At 38.3% G+C, this 23,851-nt stretch overlaps 2 protein-coding genes across 5 annotated transcripts in view; both read left to right on the top strand.

Moving 5' to 3' along the window:
* Positions 1 to 7,123, top strand: part of TBC1D15 (TBC1 domain family member 15) — a 34,035-nt gene extending 26,912 nt beyond the window's left edge. For 2 of the 3 annotated variants that reach the window (XM_053943022.1, XM_053943023.1), the window contains 5 exons: positions 623 to 722; positions 1,157 to 1,254; positions 5,235 to 5,351; positions 5,985 to 6,071; positions 6,755 to 7,123. In XM_053943022.1, the coding sequence (XP_053798997.1) occupies positions 623 to 722; positions 1,157 to 1,254; positions 5,235 to 5,351; positions 5,985 to 6,071; positions 6,755 to 6,961 (609 nt within the window). In that variant the 3' untranslated portion in view covers positions 6,962 to 7,123. The remainder of the gene's footprint in view (positions 1 to 622; positions 723 to 1,156; positions 1,255 to 5,234; positions 5,352 to 5,984; positions 6,072 to 6,754) is intronic. The other variant, XM_053943024.1, reaches the window with a different exon arrangement.
* Positions 7,124 to 17,535: 10,412 nt separating this feature from the next.
* TPH2 (tryptophan hydroxylase 2) overlaps positions 17,536 to 23,851 on the top strand; it is a 52,334-nt gene continuing 46,018 nt past the window's right edge. For both annotated transcript variants that reach the window (XM_053943026.1, XM_053943027.1), the window contains exons 1-4: positions 17,536 to 17,709; positions 20,576 to 20,728; positions 22,974 to 23,157; positions 23,253 to 23,353. In XM_053943026.1, the coding sequence (XP_053799001.1) occupies positions 17,605 to 17,709; positions 20,576 to 20,728; positions 22,974 to 23,157; positions 23,253 to 23,353 (543 nt within the window). In that variant the 5' untranslated portion in view covers positions 17,536 to 17,604. The remainder of the gene's footprint in view (positions 17,710 to 20,575; positions 20,729 to 22,973; positions 23,158 to 23,252; positions 23,354 to 23,851) is intronic.

Raw genomic sequence — 23,851 nt, 5'->3', positions numbered from 1 at the left:
TTACTTTATAAATTTCACTGGGTTTTTTGACTTCTTTTAAAGCAGTCATTTATGTTTGGAGTCAATATGCTTTTGTTGATTGAGGTTGTGATGGGTTTGCAATAGTATTGCTGTATGATGCAGGCATATTTGACTCCTTAAGAATTCCAAAGTAACCATCACAGACAAATTTGTATTTATCAGGAGTCATCAAGCAGGATTTTGTTCAGGATAGTGGTTTCATTATATACCTGCCTTTTGGGTTTTGTTAAATGCAGTTTAGACTTCCCACAAACTGAAGCTTTTATGACTTGTGCATGTGGCAAGAATGTGTGACTGATACGAAAGTAAAAGAGAATTTTTTTGTTTGAGTGTAGTCATGCTGCTGGGAAGGACAGAGCTTAATCAGATTTAAACTATCATTTATTACATGATAAATGTTAGCACAGAAATACAGTTCAGTGCTTTAGTTAAACTTCTCAATAAAAGGCAGACATTTCATTAGATAGAAATACAGTTAAATGTCTAAATATTAAATACCTAAAGGGTGAGAACCACTGTTGCAATAACAAAACTTAAAATTCCTGCAAATCTCAAAATTGACTTAATAAAAATGACAGTGCTAATGTTTTATTCCATACAGCATCAGAATTTTGAAGAACAGATGCAGGGTATGAAGACACAACTTATTCAGCTGAGTCATTTGCTTCGTTTACTAGACAGTGGATTTTGCAGTTATTTAGGTAGGTGTATTGTTCATGCACAGTAACTGAAACAGCTTCCTGCATTCTGTTCCTTACAAGTCTAAATATAATTCCAGTATTCTATGAGTACAGGACTTGTAACTTTATAATGCCTAAAATATTTCAATAATTGCTCCATGCTTATTGAAAAAATAGGGTCATCCTGTTACCAGTTTTAAAAATATGCCATACTCTTGCAGATACCTTGATTCTAAATTTTAATCTTAAAAATTAGTGGTGTAAGCATCTACCTGTAAAGTGTGGTGGATTTTTTTTGGTTGTTTTTGTTTTTTTTTTTTTTGTGTGTTTTTTTTTTTTTTTTTTGTGGGTTTTTTTTGTTTGCTTCTTTTTTTTTGTTTTGTTTTGTGTTTTTTTTTTTCCCTGTTGTCTGAACCAAATTTGATGCTTCTGAAATGTCACGCTCTTATTCCTAGAATCTCAAGACTCAGGCTACCTTTATTTTTGTTTCCGGTGGCTTCTTATCAGATTTAAAAGGGAATTTAGTTTTCAAGATATTCTCCGACTCTGGGAGGTAAGGAAATATATCATCACACAAACTCCAGCAGTTTTTGGACTTTAGAACAAAAAGCATGGATCATTTTGCCAAGTGTTTAATACTCTGATAAATTAAAAAAAAATGATTTAGTACAATGATCTGAGGACAAGCAAGCATTTCTTATGTCTTTTTAGCCTGAAGAACAACTTGTGAAGTTAATGAAAAAATACTTACTAGAGCTGGTTTGGATAAATTGGCTGTCCAAAATTATTTGGACAGGAGCCTTCAACTGAGACTCTTAAGTGAAAGTAGTAAGTGGACAGTACCATTTAATTGTTAATGGAAAACAGCTCATGATAAAAGGAAGAGCATTTGTTTGATTAATTCTTTGGTATTGGTGATTCTTTATAGATTAAGTTGAATGAAGCACTGTCAGGGTAGTTTGTGATAGCCAAAACCATGAGGAGGATGATGGCAGAAGATCATTAATCTTGATGATAAGGCCTTGTGATGCCACATAACATTATGTAAAACATCAAAATGTTGAAGTTGTGATAATTCTGGCTTAACGGGATCTTTTTTTGATTTAGGTGGTCTTGGGATCAGATGAAATAATTATGATTAACTAATATTCTTGTCTTTAATTTTTCCTTCTGGGAAAATTGACAAGTGTGTCAACAAGACAGGTTTATTGTCAAAAATGCATTTAACAGGAGCACAATATTCATTGAAAACTCAGAAGAACAGAATAAATGTTCAGATGAATGGAGGGAGTATTTTATAGGAATAACATCGTATGTGTTGAGGAACAGAAGGGTAATGAAAAGAACAGAGCTGAGATGCATAAAGTTTGTAGTATAATGAAAAATAATGTTGCTTCTGATGTGATGAAAAATGATGTTGATACTTTTATTAATTTTTTCCACTAATGAAAAAGGAGTCACATAAAGAGGAGGACCAGTATTTAAAACTGTCTGAAATAAATCTTTTTTAGCTTTTTTATATCAGTTGGTAGAATTTAATATCATAGAGTATTAAGGTAGTATTTCAACCAGAGGACAAAAAAGTTCATGGATAACACTCATAAATAAGGAAACCAATATGTTTTTTTTTAAGTAGATGACAACAGTATTTTTGTTTATAGTTTATAGTCCCAGGCTAGCATGTTTTATCACCTCTGCTTTAAGGCATATGTATGTGTACATACAGGGAAGAAATACACTCTATTTCTCTCTCAAGTATTTTTTTCCTCTCTTAGGAAGATGATGGAAACCTTTTGATATATGATAATCTTGTAGGTTTCTTATAGCGCATCATAATGTATGTTTACTACAAGTATTCAATTTCTTTGCTAGGAGACATGGAATGGGAAAGGGAGTATTTTGTTTTCCTTTTTAAAACAAAGTAATTAAGGCATTATGTTAATGTTTTTATGTGAAGGCCAGAGTCACCTTGATCAATCCAGCTTACAGTGAATTGTTTTTTCTCCAGTGCATAGCCATGCAGCACCATTGGTATCAGTGAAATAAGTGGAGTTCACAAAGGCAAGCTATAGACTCCAGAGGCCTTTTCCCTTTATAGAGAAATTAAATACTTTTTTGGGTATTTGGCTGAGCAAACCTCATGTCCAGTTTTGTAATAGCACACATGAGGGAATCCATTTGAAGGCAATATTACACAATGACATACTCACTTGCAATGCATAGAATGGGATGAAGGAGAGGTACCATCTGAGATTCCAGTCCCAGGTTCCAGGGCTTCTGGGGCTTTTTCCATCTGATTTGCTAATTTCAGGGTTCTTGTGGATCTCTGTTTCTGTCCTCTGACTCATGTGAACCACTAAGTAAGCATCAGATGCTTTTTCCTTGTTCCCACTGGCTTCATGACTTCCAGTGTTTTATCACAAAAAAAGGAATGAGAAAGATTCTTCACTAGTCTGGTTTCTCCTGTCTCCATTCACCTTGGAAATGGGAGATGCCAGTTCTCATCATCTGGAGTAGAGGCTAACTCCCAGCTTTTGCACTTCCTGAGCAAGAGCCATAATCATATTGTGGTACAAAATGTGAGTGGTTGTTTCATTGCTCTGTGACAGAGTTGCATGTGATAGAGAGATGACATTCCACCTTGTGTGGATAAGCTGAGACACAGTATGTGAGTGCCGTTATTTGCGATGTTACACGCAATGCCTTTTGTGTGGGGGTTAAATTGCTCTGGCTGTGGATGGGTTAACTTAGAGCACATTTTAGTAGTGCCTCCCAAACACAGCCCAGATAGTCTACTGACCCACTTGTTAGCTGTCCCAAAATTGAGAGTAGTTCAGTCCCTCCTTCTCACTTGAGAGACAGGCAGTATCACCTGGTAATTCCAGCCAATTCTTAATCTTTTGTTTGTGCAGTGGGTGCCTTAGAAGAAACCCAGAAGAAAAGTTCTGTAACAAAATAACAACTAACTCATACCTAGCTTCAGTGTTACTCTAGTACCACTTGGTAACATAAAGCCAAAATGAGTTGGGAATAAGTTACTTTACATACATTGATTACAATATTCATGGCTGTTGAGGTAGCGTTAGAACACACGAGTCTTTACTTGTGTAGCTATATCGGAAAGAAAAAAGAAAAAAAGAGTTATTGCTCCTTATTCTTATATTTTTATCTTCATATTTATAATTTAAATGCTGCTTTTTCTTCCATGCTTCCAACATGTTGTGATGCTGCTGTTATGCATTTACATACATAACCTTAAGTGCATGCTCTGCTCCAGACTTCAAAAGGTTTATCAGAAATGGTAGCAAAATGTCTGGATTTTTTTTTGGCAGCAGCTTGATGTTGAACCAAATCAATGCACAGCTGTCAATATGTCCTTCTTGTAAAGTAGGAGTAGAAGAACACAATAGTAGTGTAGACAGACTGTGTTTGGTAGATTATAGGCATTTTCATTCAACTGTTATTTTTTATCAGCCTACTTGCATTCCAGTCTTTCTCCTGGAGTGAGAGAATGCTTTAACAGAATATTGGTTGTCTGATAAAGATGCAAAATTTAATTTCTGAATTGAAACAGTCAAGTTTAATTGCACTCTATTTTGGGTGAACTTGGTTTGGATATCTTTGGGATTTATGCAATCTTGTTTACAGGTTACATGTACTAGTAATGAAGTTCAAATATAAGCTCTTGCTCAGCTATAAGGCATTATTCCATCAATAATGATGAAAAAAGTTTTTTGCTAATGAAGTAACAAATTTTCAGCAGTCTGATTTCTTACCTGCCTTTTTTTGAGAGTAAATCCATTATCTTAAATCCCTTTATCTGTCAGGGCAATTTGTGCAAGCAGACTTTGCTTCTTTCTGATTTTGTTGGCAAAATTGTTCTCCAGCTTTCTGCCCACCACACATGTTCTTTTAAAATACTTTTTTTTTTAAGGTTTTTGTGAATGTACTAAAATAGGGTATTAGTACTGAGGTTATGTATTTCAGTCCCACTCAAGAATGATAATTGTGTCCTCCATGGGACCAAAAGCCAGTGTATCTTCAGTTGGAAAGGAATACCCACCCACCCCCAGTACCTGCATGCATATGTCTTTATGTCATGGTGGCAGGATTGGGAACAACTTCAGCACCTTATTTATAAAAATTAGAGCCTTTTTAGCTGTTGCTGGGCATGACACTCTTCTGCCTATTCACACTTAATGCAGATACTCTAAGCCACACAAATAATGTGTTAGCTTCAATTACTTCTGTTTCACATGAGCTGAGGCAGAGCCCACATTCACAAGACCACAAGCTCAAGCGGTTTAGTAGCATTATAGTGGACCAGATAAGTGTTTGGTGACTCGGACTTGCAGTTGTCTCTAAAGGGCCCAAAGTAAAATTCCAAATAATTTTACAAAAACTTAGTTGCTTTTGAAAACAGCTTATTGTTAGTGAAGTGATTTGGCTGGAGGACTTATTTTCTAAGAACTACTTTTCTTTCCAGAGGAAAATTATAAGCATTTAAAATGTGGGGTTTTTATATTTTAACAGGTCATGTGGACGGAATTGCCTTGCCAGAATTTTCATCTTCTCCTTTGTTGTGCTATCCTAGAATCTGAAAAACAGCAAATAATGGACAAGCACTATGGGTTCAATGAAATACTAAAGGTACCAAATTCTTATGCATTATTGTACTGGTTTTGGCTGCAGTAGAGTTGTCTTCCTAGTGGCTAGTATGGGGCTGTCTTTTGGGTACTAAATTAAAATATTAGTTAACTTTTTGGAGTTAATGCAGTATGACTGTGATTTATGCTGGGGGAGGGAAAAGTGCATACTATCTTCTGAAGGGTTAAATGTCTGTCCTGCAGGCTTTCAAAATGGTTTATTGGATGCCTGTGTTTAGTCATAAGATCATTAATAGATTGAAAATGGTTCCCCCTCCGATGATATTTAATACTAACTTTTGCTTTATCTTCTATGATCTAATTTATCATATGTGAAAATGTGAGCTGCTGGGAGAAGTATGTAGGAGGGCCAGATAGTTTGTCATGTTTAGAGGTACTATGGATTCTTCTTGCAGACCTTGGATGCTGGTGAAAGGCAGCTGTTCCATACTGTATCTTTGAGTAGCCATTTCTCAAAGCTTATAGACTATGTCTAGCATTTCGTAGCTTAAGGGGTACGCTAATAAGGTGATACTTATTAGCAGTGCAGTATTACAGTGCAGTGCACCGTATTAGTATATTTTGGGTGAAACATAGTTATAATTTATCTCACTATACCTTGTGAATCTATTTTTAGCATATCAATGAACTGTCTATGAAAATCGATGTGGAATATATACTCTGCAAAGCAGAAGCAATTTCTATGCAGATGATGAATTGCAAGGTAAAGATATCTATCTACTGTGAAGGTTTATAGACAGGAAAAGTATGTAGTTAGCTGTAAGTGTTCATGTATGACTTGTGAAATAACTGAATGCCTGGGTACAGTATAGCATGTTGTGTAGCTATGCAATGCCTATGTTTGAGAAGTCTGTAAACAAGAGTAATTGATTTTATAGAGTAATACTGTTCACTGGGGGAAAGCTGAATTGTGGTTTTTGGTTGTGATTTCTCAACTTTCACTAGGTAACCTCACTCCAAGAAATTTGATGTTTGGTGTGCTTGAGAAAAACTAGTTGAAAGGTGCATTGCATTGAAAGCTTGCCAGACTTATTAGACAAAAACTAGTGGGTCACTCAATAAAACTAATTTCAATAATGTGAAGTGTAATTGTAATAGTTGATTAGACTTTAACTTTTGTATGAAGATTATATTAATCAGCATTAATCAGGAATTGATTCCTGAGTGTGTTCCCTTTGTGGTCTTCTTGAAAAACAGCTACAGAAAATGTTAACTGTAATGTAAGTATTGCTGAGAGAGATGATTTCAGTACAGCTAAATTCAGATGAATGATTTCTCACACGAATGAGTACAGGGAATACAGTATGGACAGAGGGGACTTTGTTGTTAACTTTTTGCATTTAATTACAGTGATTTTTAATATTTCCCCTGCCACCTCCTTTCTAGGAATTGCCTCAAACAGTCAGTGAGATCCTGGGGATAGAGAACAGTTCGGTAACGCCAGATTCAGATACTGGAGAGGATGAAAGTGGAGCTGAGTTGAGCTGTCCGACGTCACTATATCAGAGTATCTCAACCCCTGTAATTGCTGCCAATGGGACGGGGAACGGTGCTCAGCAGGCGGCTGAGACACAGAACCTGACACCTGCCTAATTACACTTGGTCCCATTGGAGAAAGACTTTCACTGAGCACATTCTTTTCAAGCACTTGAGAGATGGATATTTAAATTTGGTGTTGATTAAGCTTTAAGGTTGTAAAGAAAATCTGTACTGTAATGCTTTTGCATTAAAGCTTTACAACATGACTCAACTTAACTATTTTTGTAGTTTCTTCTACCAAAATAGCCTTTTGTTTTCAATAACATTCCTTAATATTTTTGTAGCCAAGTGCATTTTCTTTTTGCTGGTAAACTGGAAATGGATGATGATTAAGAATGAAAGAAATTTCAGCATTTGCTGAGCTTTCACACATACTGATCTAAGATAGTGTGAGCTCTTCGATTTAAGCAGATTCACAATATGGCAGCTGAAGCTGCTGTACAAAATTTTCAAGCTGAAGTGATGCTGATGTGCTAAAGGAGGATTCTTTTGTAAATGGATTTTCCCTATCTCAAATGTTTACAAAAATACTTCTAAGTATTTGTTGCTGGTTGAATGTAGATTTGAAATGGACATTCATACTTGCACAGTTTAATGTCCAAATACTGAATTTTGTGTAATTGGGAGTGGGTGAACAGTATATTTTTACATTAACATATCTTCACTTTATATATACATATATATATTTACACACATACACACACTATATACACAAATGTTTGTGAATACTAAAAAGGATAGTTGTATTTTCAATATCTAAATAAAATTAACAGTTCATTCATATGAATCAGTTTGACCAAATTAATGCACACCTCCAACCTGGGCTCTTTTTCAGAACTTTTCTAACTGAAGATAACTTTCATATGAATACATTCAGTCCTACACTTGATGTAATTTTGCAATTGATACCTTGCAAACTTTACTAATGTTCATATTTGTTAATATATTAACTGATCAATTAACCACTTACACTGTTTTTATGGCAACATTATCTGGAGAACTGGTAAGCAGGTTATAAAAAAGCCAACCAACAAACTGCACACCAAAATGGTAATCACAATTAACATTAATGCATTTTTTTGTATCTGCAAAAGGCAGTGAGTTTATTCCATGCCATGCTGATGTCTTTGACGTTTTGTGAAATTCAACATAACTGATTAAGTGTATTCATTATTTGGTAACTATTGTACATATATAAAATAAAAATCAAAGCTGATTTAGTGTTTTTAATTAAATCATATTTAGAGAAAAAATATAGTTGTCTGGTTGTTAATGCAATAACATGAGCCAGAGGGGACAGCCAGTGGTTAATCCATGGATATGACATATTTTGTGGGTAATGGAGGGCTGTGGGAGTTTCTGCTTGTTACTACAGAGTGGAACATGCTTTTCCTCTTTAGGTAGTTGAAGTGTGGGATATGGCAGAGCTTTCTTTTCTTTTGGAGCTTTTACAAATCTTATTTGTGCCATCTTAAGCAAATACAAGTAATACAATAGGCTTCAATAGATAAATCAAGTTGTTAAAATAATTTGGGAGTAGAGTCAACTTCTCTCACCAGTTGTGAGCAAACACTGGACAGCTGAATCAGTACAGATTTTAGTTTTAATATCGTCAATGTGCTATCTCTCATCAGTTAATAAGAACTTGGGTCCTAGGCCGTGAAAGTCAAGGATTCACAGCTCAGTGTTATCTGTAGCCTTTCATTTCCTGCCCAGGAAATTACTGTGAAGCATCATGCCTTTGTTCCCTGGTGAGCATTGCACTTCTTGGCAGTTAATTTAATGTGACATAGAATACAGAAAGGCATTAGAACTTAGATATTCAACACTTCGGTTCAAAGATATTAAGCAAGTTAGTTTCAGTATTTTTTGGAGTACCTAGTTCACTTTGAAGTGTACTTGCAAAATGTTTTCCATCAAAAATTATGTTCAATACAACTATGGAAGGAGGAGGGAAATGTCTACAACAGAAATGCAGTGGGTAAGCTGTCAGTTAACTGTGCATGGTTCGTAGTTATTTAGGATGTGCAGCCACAAAAAAACTCTATTCCAGATACTAAGATCTTGAAGAACACCATAACTGACTGAATGTGAATATTCAAATGTTTGGGAAAGACATATTTAAGTGGAATTCTGTAATTTCTTAGAATTACAGCTATGGCTGCTAAGAAAATCTACCAGCCCATAAAGTAAAGTATGCCTTTTCTTTTTTTTTGGTATAATTGTTCATCTTTTATCTTTGTATTCAGCACTTGGATGTCAAAGATGAGAAGGTTGCTCGTGAGCTAACAGTGAGCAGCTGCTGTGGAGGGCTCGGGGTAGGTAGGCTTGCTCAGCTTTCCAACAATAAGATGAAAGGCCCCTTGGAGCATTCATTATCTGTAGTTTCCTTCCTGCTGACAGGCAGCCTTGCAAAGAGTTGCAGGAGAAACCTCATCCTCCACCAAACTATTCCTGATTGTTTTAGTCTCAGTGGAGACTTCAAAAACACTGTGAGAAGCTTTAATCAGGATCATGATGGCTAAAATGCCATGAAATACTTTGGGTTGACAGTTCAGGATGTTTAAATTTACTTTGTATTTGAATAACTTAGATTGCTTAGAATTAATAAATGTGAGCTAAACCAGAATACAGTTTGGTCACAGTTGTCAGGCCATAAAAGAGGCAATACTGGTTTAATTCCTACGAACCTGTTTTGTTTTTTAATGCTTGACACTTGAAGATAATTATCTTCTGTGGATGAGGTTTAAAACTTAGTATTTTTCCATCACAGCAGTTTTCCAGTATTATCTGTTCCAAGATAAAAATTATATTGATGCAGTCCTTTCAAATACTTTTTTTTTTCTTTCCTCATTTTGCCTTTTTGGGCAATTTTATTCATTTTGAAATTACGTTCTTGAAGTTATTTTCCTCTGTTTGTGGGCAAGATGGTAGCTTACAAAACAGAGAAATGGAAATAGCTTACAAAATGGAGGTGGAAGTTTCTTGGAAATTTGGACTAATGTGAATGTTTATGAAAGGGTTTTGATACAGGGAAGTTAAACACTAGAAAAAGATTATCCTAAGTTACCCAAAGTCATCACTTTAAGCTTCAGTTACATTGAATAGTGCCTGTCCTGTTCAGCTACAGTGACTCTGTTTGCACCCAGTGAATGTTGTAGCCAGTGGCCTTCAAACCTGTGTTGGGTTTGGAGGTTTTGTTTTGGTTGTTGCAGGTAATGTTCAAGGATTTTAAGGTTATATATATATGTTACAAAAGGTACTGATTGCTTTGAGAATCAGATGTAGAAAGAGTGTGATAATTGAACTACAGATCAAAACAAAAACAATGCTAATAGAAAACATTGTATTAGCAATGCTTTTGTTTTGACCTGTAGTTTAATTCAAACTAAGGGTTAGTGTTCAACAGAGCCCAGTTTTGTTGCTAACAAGATTTTTCTTAAAACCTTTAAATTTTTCTGGTGGACAGTTTTAAAATGCTGATGGTGCCTCATTAATTATTCTCTTTAGCTTTTCCTCACACATTATGTGACAAAATTCCTTGGCCCTAGTCAGTCAAACAGTGAGGAACTGGTTTCCTCATTACTTTCAAATATATTCTTGAGCACCAAATTAAAGCTCCACTGATGAAACTTTTCAGAAACCTGTAAGAAGTGTTCTACTTTTTGAGATAGTATTTTAGCTCAAAATGTATGAGGCACTTGTTCCTCACTTGTCTTAAAAAATTTTTCTGTTACAAGACAGTTGTCTAACTTGAAAAAAGATTTTATTTTAAATAATTTAGCATTCAGAATTTGGATTATGAACTAGTTTTGGTATCACTAGCATGATTTGTGCATACTACTGTCATGCAAATGAAGCCTTACCAAGTATGGGGTTGAATTTCTGTAGGTGGAAGCTATGTTTTCCTCAAAACTTTCTCTGTTGGACAGCAGAGATGACAATGCTGAAGAGGTTAGCAACATTCTAAAAGTGCATCTGTGAATTGATTAATGTTACAAATAGAATTGGAAAAAAAAACAAGTGTGCTGAGTACAAGATTAATAATTTGCTTATGTGTTAAATGTTCTTCTGACTCGATTTTAGTAATTGCATTGATGCAACTTAAAACTGAAGTTTGGTTTGTGGGCTGCAGAAGAGTGCCTGGTAAAAGTTTTATGTGTGGCTGGCTAAATATCTTAAAATATATTTTTCAAATCTGTTGCATGTTGTTTCTGAGTATTTGTTCAGTGGTTGGTGCCATCTCTGTGTGAAAGAACCCCGTGAGAGAAATCAGTGCTTGTTCTTATAAGAAAAATTCCATGAGCTGCTCTATGGTGGCCGAGTTTAAAGCCAGAAATCCTTACTCTTGGTTCTGTCTGTGCAATTACATCTAGCTCAGTAATTGGTGTGACCATAAGCTATGTATATGAGCTTTGATAAGGTGATGAGACACAGATACATAAGTGAGTGCTTAACAGACAGATTTCATATATGTGTGATACTATATTTGATTTGAAGATGCTTTCAAATGGTTTTGGGGTTTTTTATGGTGTTAAAAGATAAGTTGTTCTTCATGTTTAGTGGGACTTCAAAATGTGCTATTCAATTAAGTGATATTATTGCAGTGCAGACCTTGTATAAACAAAGCTTGAATTTAATTCTTCATTTGAGTGAGGATTTTATTCTTAAACATTTTTTTGAGAATGTGCTATTTTTTCATGTTAAATCACAATATCTTTGGCCCAAGTTTAATTTTTATGATGAATTGAAAACAAAAGATATGTTGTAGGATGTCCATTTTTACCTCATCCAAAATGAATTTCACAGCTGAATCAAATATATATTTCAAACTTTCTACGTAATTCAAATAGATGAATTCTCTTCATCCGATTCTTCTATTGCATTCTTCTATATGGGTTTTGTTTTCAAAGAATTCAATTATAGTATATATTTTGATTATACAGGCTCATGCCTCATATCCTACCTTAACATTAGCTCTTAGACTGTTTCTGCAGGTGTATCTTGTTACTAACCAAACACTGCAGAGCCCGGTGTGCAGAGCTGAAACTGCTGTCCAGGCTACAGCAGTTCAGCAAAAGGTGGTCACTTGTGTCCTCTTGGAGCATTGCAGTTGACCCTGGCCAGCAGCCATGCACCCACCCAGCCTCTTGCCTATTCTCCTCTTCCATGGGATGGGGAGAAAATAGAAGGAAGGCAGGAAGGCTCATGACTGAGGCAATGACAGTTTAACAGGAAAAGCAAATGGTGTTCCCACAAGGAAAGCACAAAGAGGATTTCATGCACTACCCATCAGCAGGCAGGTGTCAATACACCTCCTGGAGAGCAAGATCTCACCACAGGTTCCTTGGAAAGATAAAGGCCATGATCATGAATGAAGTGCCATGACCTGCTTCCTCCTCCTTTCCCTAAGCTTTTATGACAGAGCACAATGGCATGTGGTGTGGAATGTGCTTTTGGTCAGTTTGGGTCAGCTGTCCTGGCTGTGACTGCTCTCAGGCTCGTGCCACCCCCGGGAAGCAGCCAGAGAACCTCAGCTCTGTGCAGTGCTCAGCAGCAGCTGAAACCCTGCTGTTACTGACACTGACCCAGGCACAAACCCAGATACATCACCATACAGGCTGCTATGGAAAGTGAACTCCATCCTGGCCTGACCCCTTTGGTGTGATGATTCTTGATGATGAGTGAGATTATGTTAGGAAAAACTCCTTGCTATATTGAAGAGGATACTTTTTAAGCACCCATCTAGATCTGATGCGAAAAAATTAATTGTATTACATACAACTGGTGTGCAGATATTCTGTTTTGCTTGCCAAAACTCAAAGTGATGCAACACTAGATTTTTTCCAAAGCACTCTTGGTATATGAATTGGTCTAGATGACCTTTAGGTTCCATCAGTACATGCTACCTTTGGGCACTGGTCTTGGAGAGCTTCCACACACTCCTCTGGTTTTACTGCTCCAGTAAGTGATGCAGGAGAACAAAGATGTTTTAAAGTACAAACTTCTGGGTTCAGGGACTTAATAATTCCTCAAGCAACAAACGAGTTCTACTACTGTGACCAAAAGTGGCAATCCCAGCTCTTTGTGCTCTGCCGTGGGCTGCTACACCTTTTATGCAGGTGTGATTAGCTTGTACAGCATACAGTGAACAGCATAAAGGAACTGAAATTTCAGACCTATATTATCTTAGCCAGATCAATCATAACACACATTTTTTCCTCATGTGGTGAATACCTGTATATATGCATACAACAAGTTTGATAAAATTCCAGATTTACAGTATTGGAAGGCACTTAAAAAAATTAGCTAATTGATTAGCTACAGTATCTTTTGTTAGAGGGCATGTCTTGTGCTAGATGCCTTTCTAATCCATTTGCAGGATACTTTTGGAGATCCTGCACTGTATTATGCAAGCAAGATTTCAGGTGTTTGTGGATTTCCAGTGCAGATAGAGTGATTGCATGCTGCTAGAGATTTTCTGTAACTTCCGACTTCCCTCTCATGAGGTCTGCCTTCCCTGGAGATTGTGCAGCTGGTTATCTGTAAGCAGCCCTCTTTGCCCCAGCATCTGTTTAAATTTTGTAACCATTACAGCATTTCTGAGGTAGGTACAGTCTGGGAATTTACAGCTGGGCCCCCCTAGGGGCTCATGTAAGGCTTCTACTAAATAGTTCAGGTGTGAGGGTAGGTACTTGAGGCTCCCCTGTTGTCTGAACCCTTCCATTTAACTGAACCCACCCCTTTGTATGATTTGTACTTTCATCTGTACCTGTTTTCCATATCTCTCTTGTGAAAATGTTATGAGAAATTATGCCAAATGCTACACTACGATCAAGATGAATGACATGCATTGTTTTGCCTTGGTCCGCAGGACTCTCATAAGAGGAAATGAAATTTGCTTGTCTCAGTTTGTTCTCAGCAAATCTGTTCTGACTGTTTAATCATCTGTTATCTTCTGGATCGTTACAAATAATTTTGGTACTTCTGTTTTCTCAAACAAATGAAATTAGGCTGCTATGTAATTCTTCAGCCCTTCTTCCTCCCCATTATCTTCTTGGAGACTGACATAATTTTGGCCTTTTCCCAGTCTTTTGTCACTTGTCCTTCCCCATAGTTCTTAAAACAGTTATTGATGGCAGAGGTTTAATGAGCCTCCTCTGTAAATGGTTTCTGTGCTCTCATTCGTTATGATCAGACTCATCAGAAGTATTCTCCAACATTGTTTCATCTTGTTAAAAGCAAAGAGCTTATCTCTCTGCCCTTGCTATTAGTTATGATAGACATCTGGTCACAGTTGATTCTTTAACAAAGACTGATGTAAAAAAAGTGCATTGAATACCTAGCTATTTTTAAGGGCTTTTATTGTTTTGTCCTTTCCTTGTGTTCAATGGTCTAATAGTTCACTTCTTATAGCTGCTGCTGTAGTAATTTTTTTAAAGTTGCTTTTGATATCCTATATTAATGACTTTGAATTTTGTACCACAGCTTTCATCTATGTGCTATTCTACCTGTATTTAGTAGCTTGGTCCTTGTTTGCATCTCTTATAAGCTCTTCTTTTAAGTTGAAGGTAATGACAAACTAATGACTTATGCTATTACTAGTATAAGTGTAGTAGAAGACCACACTTCCTCTGTGATGATATAGTTTCCTGATTAAACTATGTTTTCCCTGGAGCGGGGAAAGGACTGTCTTTCTGCTCTAGGTTCCCTCTTCTTGGCTCTTGTAATAACTAAATTTATTGAAATACTTTTTTTTTTTTTTCCTCCTGAAATTGTTTCTGCCTTTTTCTCAGAACCTTTCTTTTGCTGAAAATTGTGAATTCACTTTATGTTCATATCATCTCTGTTCCCAGACCTTCCTAGCCAGTCTATCTTTTGGTAGATATCCTTGCCCAATGGTTGTTAGTTGGTTAAAATCCCCTTAGTGTTAAAAGACCTTGGGATGGTTTTGCTGGCTGCTTGAAAACCCATATCTTCATGACTTAAAAATAAAGTGTACATTGTCATCACAGATTTTTCATAGCAGACCTACATTGCTCAGAGAACTGGACTTAGGAGTGTGTGTGTTTATCTCTGGTAAACAGGAACAGAATGTACATCTTTCCTTGTTGAAAAAGCTCCTTCGGTTAGTCCACTTGTCAGTTGTTTCATGAAGCCCTTGTTTTACCAACAAAATTGTGATTTGAAAAGGTATTGGGACTTCTATTTTCTGCTTGTGTCAACATCTCTTACATGAATAATTAGCAAATCTGTTCTCTGCCCTGCCTCTTTAACGGACATTGAATAATGGTGCTGTTTACATTTTAGATCCTTGTGGAGGCCATCTTCCTTTATGCTTTTGTGATACCTTTTCATAGCTTCATTTCTGTCTCTCTTCTGCTGCATGATGACTTGAGAGTTCTTTTTCCTGCTGTAGTGTACCTTGAGACAAAGACTTGGTGATCTGGGAGAGGCAGGGCTAAATTCGAATAGTTTTTTGGTCAATACTAGCTGCTCTGTCCTGTGAATTTCACCCTCTGGTTAAATCAAGCTATGGTAAATGTTACAAATATTTTTAAGGAAAATGTGCTGAAACTGGCAGTTGATATCTCTGGTGGGGCTAAAATGACTCAAACATTGAAAACATCTCACAGATTTGCTTTAGATTTCAATTTTCACTTGAGAATTCTGCAAATTTTTAAGCTTAAAAAGTGCATAGCCGAGGACTTTAGGCAACAGTGACTCTGCTGTCTCACGAGAGAAAAAAAGCAAGTGTGTGTAAAATAAAGAGGACCTTGCAGTTTCTGAATTCTGATTATAGGCCATGAGGTACCTTTTAGTAACAAGAGTGAGCTTATCCATTTCTTACTGTCAACATTAACTCTATTTCCCAAGATGAAATAGCATTGCTGAGCGACACTCTGATATGCTCTAGATCAGGTACTTTTGAATAGTTGCTTTGATGAACTTCTAATTTTTTGGTCAGTGATTTTAAGAATTTACTTAGTTTAAATATACAGCACTGTGAACTATAGAAAAGTAAGTTGAGCTCTCAACAAAATTTGTAGTTTAGCAATATTCCTAGAGCCATATACCAGCTCTGTACAGCAGCTAGAACAAAGAAGAAATAAACATTTTCAGTCCCTAAATGTCTTTTGATCTGGTGCTGATATGGCAAAGTCCATCTACAAAATACAAGTTGCCAAAGAGGAACTCCCTTCTAGGGAGAAGCAATCTCTCTGTGGGACACATGGGCAGACAGCATGGTTAAAACCAGTTGAAGCACTGGAGTCCTTCTACCTGTTATTAACACCCCCTGACTCCTTCATTTGTTTTGCATTCAGGACTCACGCTGAAGCAGTTATGAGAGACAAAACCTTTGCTGTACTCTGGTTACTGCACGAACGTGCAACAGTAACGAGGCTCCAGAGCAGTAGGGTCATTGAATTATGTGATGTCCCAGCTGCAGAGCCAGGATCTAACACTAGATAAAATCATGCTCTGTCTTGCCTGTAGGTGGAAAGGCGCCCAGTCATGTTTGGTTTTGTCACTGGAGCATTCAGAAAGTGCTAAGCAACCTCACTCATAAATTGTTCAACTGCAGGAACCGTGTCTATGTATCTCATGCACAGCAGATAGGAATATCAAAGTCCAAAGACACCAGCTTGCTTTCCTATCATCAAAAGTAATGAGAAAACACAGGACAGGGAACATCTCTTGGTAACTTAGGATATGAGACTGAGCTAATAATACGTGTGGCCATGTGAAGCCAGCTGTTGCATTCAACTAGTTTGCCCCTCTTTTGGGAGGCTCAGGGCAAGTCACCGATGGTGCTTTTCAAGGGGAAGTAGTAAGTTTCCCCTGCCTGGTGTGTTGGAATAGAGAAAACTGAGTACATATTTGAGGGGAACTGACGAAGTGCTCCCAATTCAGGTGTGCTGTTCAGTGCTACATGCTGTAGGGTAACCTATGTATTCAAAGGATGTAGTGGAGAGGTTCTGGAAGATGAAAGAAGTGAGGAGGAGCTGGGATGGCAAGTCACAAAATGAATGTTACAATGAAAGAGAAGGTAGAAATCCTAAATTTCGCAAGTAAATTTGGGAGATGGGTCAAGCAAGTCAAGCAGTCAAGTTATTGTTTCAGCAGTTGCCTTCTGCTCACTTAAACGGGGAGATGGATTTCTACACCAAAGCATTTCTCACTATCTCTGCACAACACCTCTGCGCTGAAGCTCGGCTCCTGCAATTCTCTGCCGTGCTGTCCTCACATTCTCGAGCCTGTTGCTCCCGGGGCTGTGAGCCCTGCCGCGCCGTGCCTTGGTGCCGCGGTGAAGGCAGAGGCCGGCCCGGCCGTGCCGTTCGGGCCGGCTCCGGAGCGGAGCGCCCGCGGCAGGCGCAGGTGTGAGGGGAGGGCGAAGGAGCCGCCCGGAGCAGCCTCAGGGCGGGTGGGGACAGCGGCTCCGCAGCGGGACCTGCGCGGCTGCTGCCGGCGTGAGGCGGCGGGATCGCTCCCCGCGCTGCGCTGCGCTGTCCCGTCCCGCCCCGACTGCTGAGATGAGCGGGAACCGTGGGCGTCCGCCTGCCGGCGGCTCTCGTCACCCGGAGACGGGTGTCCCCTAATCGTGTTTTCATCAGCCCCGGCGGGGGCGTATAAAGGCAGCGGGCGCGGGCGAGGCGGGCAGAGCGCGGCGCTGCCCTCCGCCCGCCGCCGGCCCCATGCAGCCCGCCATGATGATGTTCTCCAGCAAGTACTGGGCGCGCCGGGGCTTCTCGCTGGACTCGGCCCTGCCGGAGGAGCGCCCCGCCGCCGGCAGCCTCACCGTAAGTGCCGGGGCCGGGGCGGGCAGGGCGGGCCGCCGGGGGGTCGGGTTCCGCCGGGGCCCGGTGCCAGGCAGCCGTGCGTCCCCCTTGCTCCTCGCTTCGTGGTCCAGTCAGCAGTTTCGCAGCAGCTGCAGGGGCCGGTGATACTAACTTTGCTGTCGAATCGGTCTCCGTTCAAAACGCTGCCTTAAAAGTGTCATAAATAACAGAAAAAGTTTTATTAGCAATACAAGCCCTACTGCAGAAATGAACCGTATTGCCGCTGGAATAATAGAAAAAAGCATTGGATCCAGCTCAGATGGTTTTAAATGCTTGGATTTTGGAAGCCCTTCGTTAGTCCAGTGGGCTATACACATCAGCAGAGACTGCCTTTTCAGGGCACTCGTAAGGCTCACAGCACGATCTAGAAAGCATTTTTGGCAAGACACAAATGCCGTGCACTCTGCGTTGGTGCCGGTGGATTTGCTGCTGTGTTCCCGGCTTCTGCCGACGGTGTGCAAGGACACGTGGGAACACCGTGCCAGGGGACTGTTGAAAAAGACTGTCAGAAGATAGACATGGTTCTTCATAAGGTGATGATATGGGTGCAACGGGTGCTTGGGTGGTTCCAAGCATGGGATAAACTTCTATATGCTAACAGGTAAATAAATGTATGTGTGACTAAATAAGGCAACCTACTCTGAATACATGAAATAATTAGGATTATGAAGACTGTGACTCCTGTAGAATTTTGTAAGAGATGAAGATTTTTATCACTTGGGTAAAACCAGCAGAGTACATGGGTTTGTACCAGTTTTGAATTGGCCTGCTGGCTTTATAGTAAAATGTGGTATATCCCTGTTTCTACATGTTCAGCTTCTATTGAAAGCATTGAATTAAATGGAATAAATTTGTTTTACTGTCTTTATATTTGAGTTACTTTCTTCTCTGAGTTCTGCTGTAAATGACTTCTTTTCCTGAGGACTTTAACTTGCTTCAGATAAGTAATTTTCATTAAGAAAGTTGGTCTGTTAGTCATTGTTTAATTATGAAGTGTACTAATGAACATGGCTAATAAAATTCAAGTTCATCCTCTTCTACTGGACTCATAACAAATAGGTGTTCATTCTAGTTTTCAAATGCTTGAGAGGGTCTTTCAGTCATCACTTTGGGTAATGCGCTCTTGAGAGCATTAGGGAACCTGTGATGGGCTTGGAAAGTGCTGAGTGCCCTTGTTTTCCAGAGGAACTGGCTGAGATTCCCAGATGCTCAGTTGACTCCGTGATGATGTGTACAAAGCTTCTAGAAAGCAGCACACATGGAAAAACCACACATGCTGTAAAAGCAGCACCTTTGTCACTTCATCTGGAGGTTGTGTGCTTGATGTATGTGAAAAGGAATTATCCAAATCCTAGATATTACTGAAGTTAAAACAAAAGTGACCTTCCCCATAACTATCCCTGGGCAAGATTCCTACCATATCAGGTAGGAGCAGACTCATATAAGCTCAATTGCTAAAAAGTAAACATGTGTGAAACCCATTCATATATCATTATGCAAACAAACCGGTTTTCCAGATTGTTTCCTTGTGTTCTAATAAACGATGAGTAAAGACCAAAGAGACTTAGCATGCCCCGTACCTGGTTTAAATGTGGCTGATTTCACCTGTTCCATTTAAAGAGTGTTAAAAGATCTGTTTAAAAAGTTGAATTTTCAGGTTATTTTCTGTAAGCTGCTTTACAATTTACTGAAGTACAATTTAATCAATTTGAATCATAGAAATAGTATATGTTTTTAATGTGTATCTGCATATTTTTATGGATTATAACAAAGCAGTTAGCATCTCACTGAAGACTTAATTTCTCCAGGAGTAACAGCCTAAGTATCAGAAAATGCAGGCTGCTTTTTGAAAAATGTGGTTGATGTTATAAAAATTGTCGATAAAGGCTGTACTGTTGGAATTTAAACAAGATTTAAGATTTGAAAATAACATTTTTTGGAAGATGATGACTGAAATTTCACTTAAAACAGTCTTGGACTCACAAATTCTGAGAAGAATGTAAGAGTGGCCAAGGATGGTGCAATTTTCTGTATTTTTTTGAGTTCCTCAGCTAATTCATCTTCTGTGGGGTGTAAAGTTTTTCACAATGAGAACATTCAGCCATTGGAATAATATCTTGAGAGAAGCAGTGAATTCCCCAGCACTAGACAATTATAAGATCTGGTGTGACAAGGTGCTGGGTCATCTTGTCTAGACCATGCTTTTGCCAAGAAAAGTTGGACCAGATAATCCTTGAGGTCCCTTCAACTCAATATTCTGTGTTGCAGTCTAAGCATTTCTGTTATTGTTTGTATAATCAACAGAGGTTTTGTTTTCTCAGGAAGATTTGCATTACGTGATAACATTAATTGTACTATGACAGAGAACATAAAGTTTTGGCTTTAAATGTAGTAATGGTCAATACAAAAATACAGACCAGTGCACATCTTCATAAATTGACTGGTACAAGTTAGGATAGCATCCCTGTGATTTTGCAGCAACATTCAGGTTTCAATAACTGAGCTGCAGGCTTTACCAGTAATTTAGACTGTCTCCATTTGCTTCACATTCACTTCTAATTATAGCATTGCCCAAATAATGCCACCATATATGTATCCCATTTATGCTTTTCCTTAGGCTTTTAAAAATTTTTTTTGTATGGCCTCTTACATAATCTTCTCTAGCAGCTGCCTTTAACCCATGATTCTGATTTCAAGTAAACACACGACCTTTTCTTTCAAATTAAGCCAGGATGAGTTCTGTTCAACTATTTTCAAACAAAAATTTGCGGGAAATTTCTCTTGCCTGTTTTCATCTGAGATGATCGTATGTTTTATCTGTTTGTAGCTAAACAGATCAAGTTCTGGGAAAAATGAGGAGAAGAAAGGGAATAAGGGAAATGGGAGAAGTGAATCTGCATCTGAAGGTGGAAAGACAGCTGTGGTGTTTTCCTTGAAGAATGAAGTTGGTGGATTGGTGAAAGCTCTCAGACTCTTCCAGGTAACGCTTACAAATTATTTATGCTGGCTGGACTGAGGATGGCTACTGAGGTCAGGCTCTTTGTTGATATCAATCTAATGGACTGTGGCAGGAGGAATAGAGTGCAGCTACACTCGCTCTGCAGAACTGAATAAAAGTAACTTAAAATTTTATGGACCATTGAACAAAGCATTTTGGGCTTGTGAAGGGTTTTCTGAAATAAAATTTGACAGTGATGCTGATGTTCACATGGCTCACTTTAGGTTTCTGATGTGATTCTCAACACTGTAAATTAGATTTGAAGTTGTCTGTGCAGGCCACAATGAAAGGAGACACTTTCAGAGAGCAGTTTGGAATCTAATACAATCAGGTTATGCTGGTTGCAGCCTTGCTTGGTCTTGAAATTAGAGACACCTTTAAGTGTTTGCAGGTTCAGGGTTTTATATGTCTAACTGGAATGTCAGTTGTGAGGTATTGGTTCCCACATAGATCACGTACAATCAGTGCTTGTCAGTCAGACTCCTGGTCAGAATGCTTGGAGGCGTGTCTGAGGGTCATTAAAGCAGCATAATAAAAGCCTTAAGTTGTTCAGTCTGTGCAGTGAAGAGAAAGTTAGGAGGTGGCTTGGAGCCTGTGTCTCAGGTCAAACCATCAGAGGGATGTAAGTGTGGGATCACTGGGCATTACCAGCCCTCACTCATAGTAGCTGGTTCTGGGAACAGATTCCTAAGGCTGGTGTAGATTAGACACATAGATTCTCCAGCCAAGAAAAAGAGGTGAGTTAGACCCACAGGAGGGAGCCTGCCAGGAAGCAAGGTGTTTGACAAGAAGAGCGGAAATCTAAGTGAGTGAACAGAAATTGCAGTAGGAGTTGTGTTTTCAATGTAGCTAAAGTGTCTAAAGGGTTAAGTGTCTAAATGCAGTTCTGGCTTGAAATGCTGGTATGGGTTCACACCTGAAATTCTGGATTTAAACATCTGCTACCCCTTCTTGGGAATAGGCATAGAACTCACTCTGATCTCTTAAAATGTGTCTGGAAGATGTGGCAGGGATATCCACCCCCATCCATGTAGTCACTTAATGATTTGAATACTGCAGGAAGGAGTGCAGAGTTTTGTTTTCAATTTACACTAGGGAAGACAAAATTGAATTTGTTACGTGATTGGGTTGCTACACCGTATACACAGTTATGGAGCATGCCAGTGAAAAAACTGTGTCTGTATATCCAGAGGTGTAAAAACAGACACTGCTGGTTGGCTCTGCCAGAGGACACGTCCACCTGACATGGACATTTATGTAAAATACAGCGGGCAAGTGGAAATACAGGCATAAATTTCTTCCCATTTAGAAGTCAACAAATGTTTTATTGGCTTCACTGTGTAAGTGCACGAATAGTTGTGAAAAGTAACAGTTTCTATCTAGCAAGAAAAAGGAAACATCAGACTCCATGGGAAGTCAGTCATGTTGAGAATAGCCCTCTAATCCAACCTCCTGTTTTGAAGCAAGGCTGTCACACTAGATCAGGTCAGCCATAGCACATTATAGTTATCTGTCTTTGTATAATACCCTTGGCAGACCAGTAGTTGTGGTGGGAGAGAGACCCCTTAGGAAAGTCTTCATGCTAGAAGTATTTACACTGTGATGTTTGTTGCAGGATTTGTGTTTGATGGGGACATTGCTATAGAGACTAAATTCAGTTAGATTTTAATTATATTGCTGTTAACATTCCATTTTATTTATAATTACAAAGTAGATAGGTGAAGATTGATACGTGAATATTCTCATAAAAATATTTTCTTCCTCATGTAGTAAGGTACATCAAGTAGTATGTTTAATAACATTTATTTAAAGAATCACACTCAATTATATTTAAATTAACATCATTATTATGCAAATTGCCAATTAAAATGGCATTAGAATGTAATATTTATAGCAAAGATAAATATAAAACTGCATTAAATTAAAAAAAAGTGTTATACTGTCCTCTGTAAGAGATTGTTTTGGTAGATAAAATGAAATCATTAATTGGCTTTTTTCATTAAAAAAATTAATTTTATTTTTACTTTCCACGTAAGATTTTTTTTGTCATCAGTATTTAGTATGTGTCACTAACTAATCCTGTAAATAGAAAAAGGGAGTACTTTCAATAAAAAGACCTTTTAAAAACTGGAAAAACCTTCCTGAGCAATGTGCCACCAGTATTGCTCTTCTAGCATTGCTCTTCTATGTATGTCTATATTTCATCAGTTATTTCATCTTTCCACAGGAAAAACACGTGAGTATGGTTCATATTGAATCACGAAAATCAAAGAGAAGGAATTCAGAGGTGGAAATTTTTGTGGACTGTGACTGCAGTAAGAAAGAATTTAATGAACTGATCCAGTTGCTCAAGTTTCAAACTAATATAGTATCTCTCAATCCACCGGAAAACATTTGGACTGATGAAGAAGGCAAGGCTGTTTTTGTATCACTGACAGATGTTTTGCACAGGTATCTCCATGATCTTACACTCCAGTGCATTCAATTTGGATTCTGTTTCCTACAGATCTTGATTGTGTCCCTTGGTTCCCCAGGAAGATCTCTGAGTTAGACAAATGCTCTCAGAGAGTTTTGATGTATGGATCTGAGCTTGATGCTGATCACCCGGTAAGTGTAACACAAAATTATCCCGTAGATGATTTGTCGGATTATTTGCCAGTCCAATAGAAGGCCTATTGACTACTGACTGTTTTCAGAAGATGAGGACTGGCTTCTCTTTGGTAGTTTCAGTGAATTAATTTTCCTTTTCTGTAGAAAGATACGCAAAATGCAGGTCCTCCACCAAACTTGTTCATTGTTTAGCAACTTATTCATTGTTTATCCCCTTTTCTACTGTTTGCATTTAAAAAAAATGTAATTGGTTGATAGAAAAGTTTCAAATTTAGAATTTAGATCAATATGACCTTCAGTTCTGCCAGAAGTAGCTCTTGGGTAAGAATTGCTATTGTCAATAGGTGTCAGAAGAAAGAATTATGAAGGAATTATTTGGCACTCAGGAGGCAGTTACAAGATAAAACAGAGAAACATGTTCCTGTTTTTGGTGAATACAGCAAATGGGAAGGTGTCTCTCATTGTTTCTCAAAATCTCCTGACTTTGGTGGCAGG

This window comes from Vidua chalybeata, chromosome 5 (assembly GCF_026979565.1).
Source record: "Vidua chalybeata isolate OUT-0048 chromosome 5, bVidCha1 merged haplotype, whole genome shotgun sequence".
Taxonomy (NCBI): Eukaryota; Metazoa; Chordata; class Aves; order Passeriformes; family Viduidae; genus Vidua; species Vidua chalybeata.
Note: the sequence above shows the minus strand (reverse complement) of the source record. Positions and strands in the feature narration are given on the sequence as shown.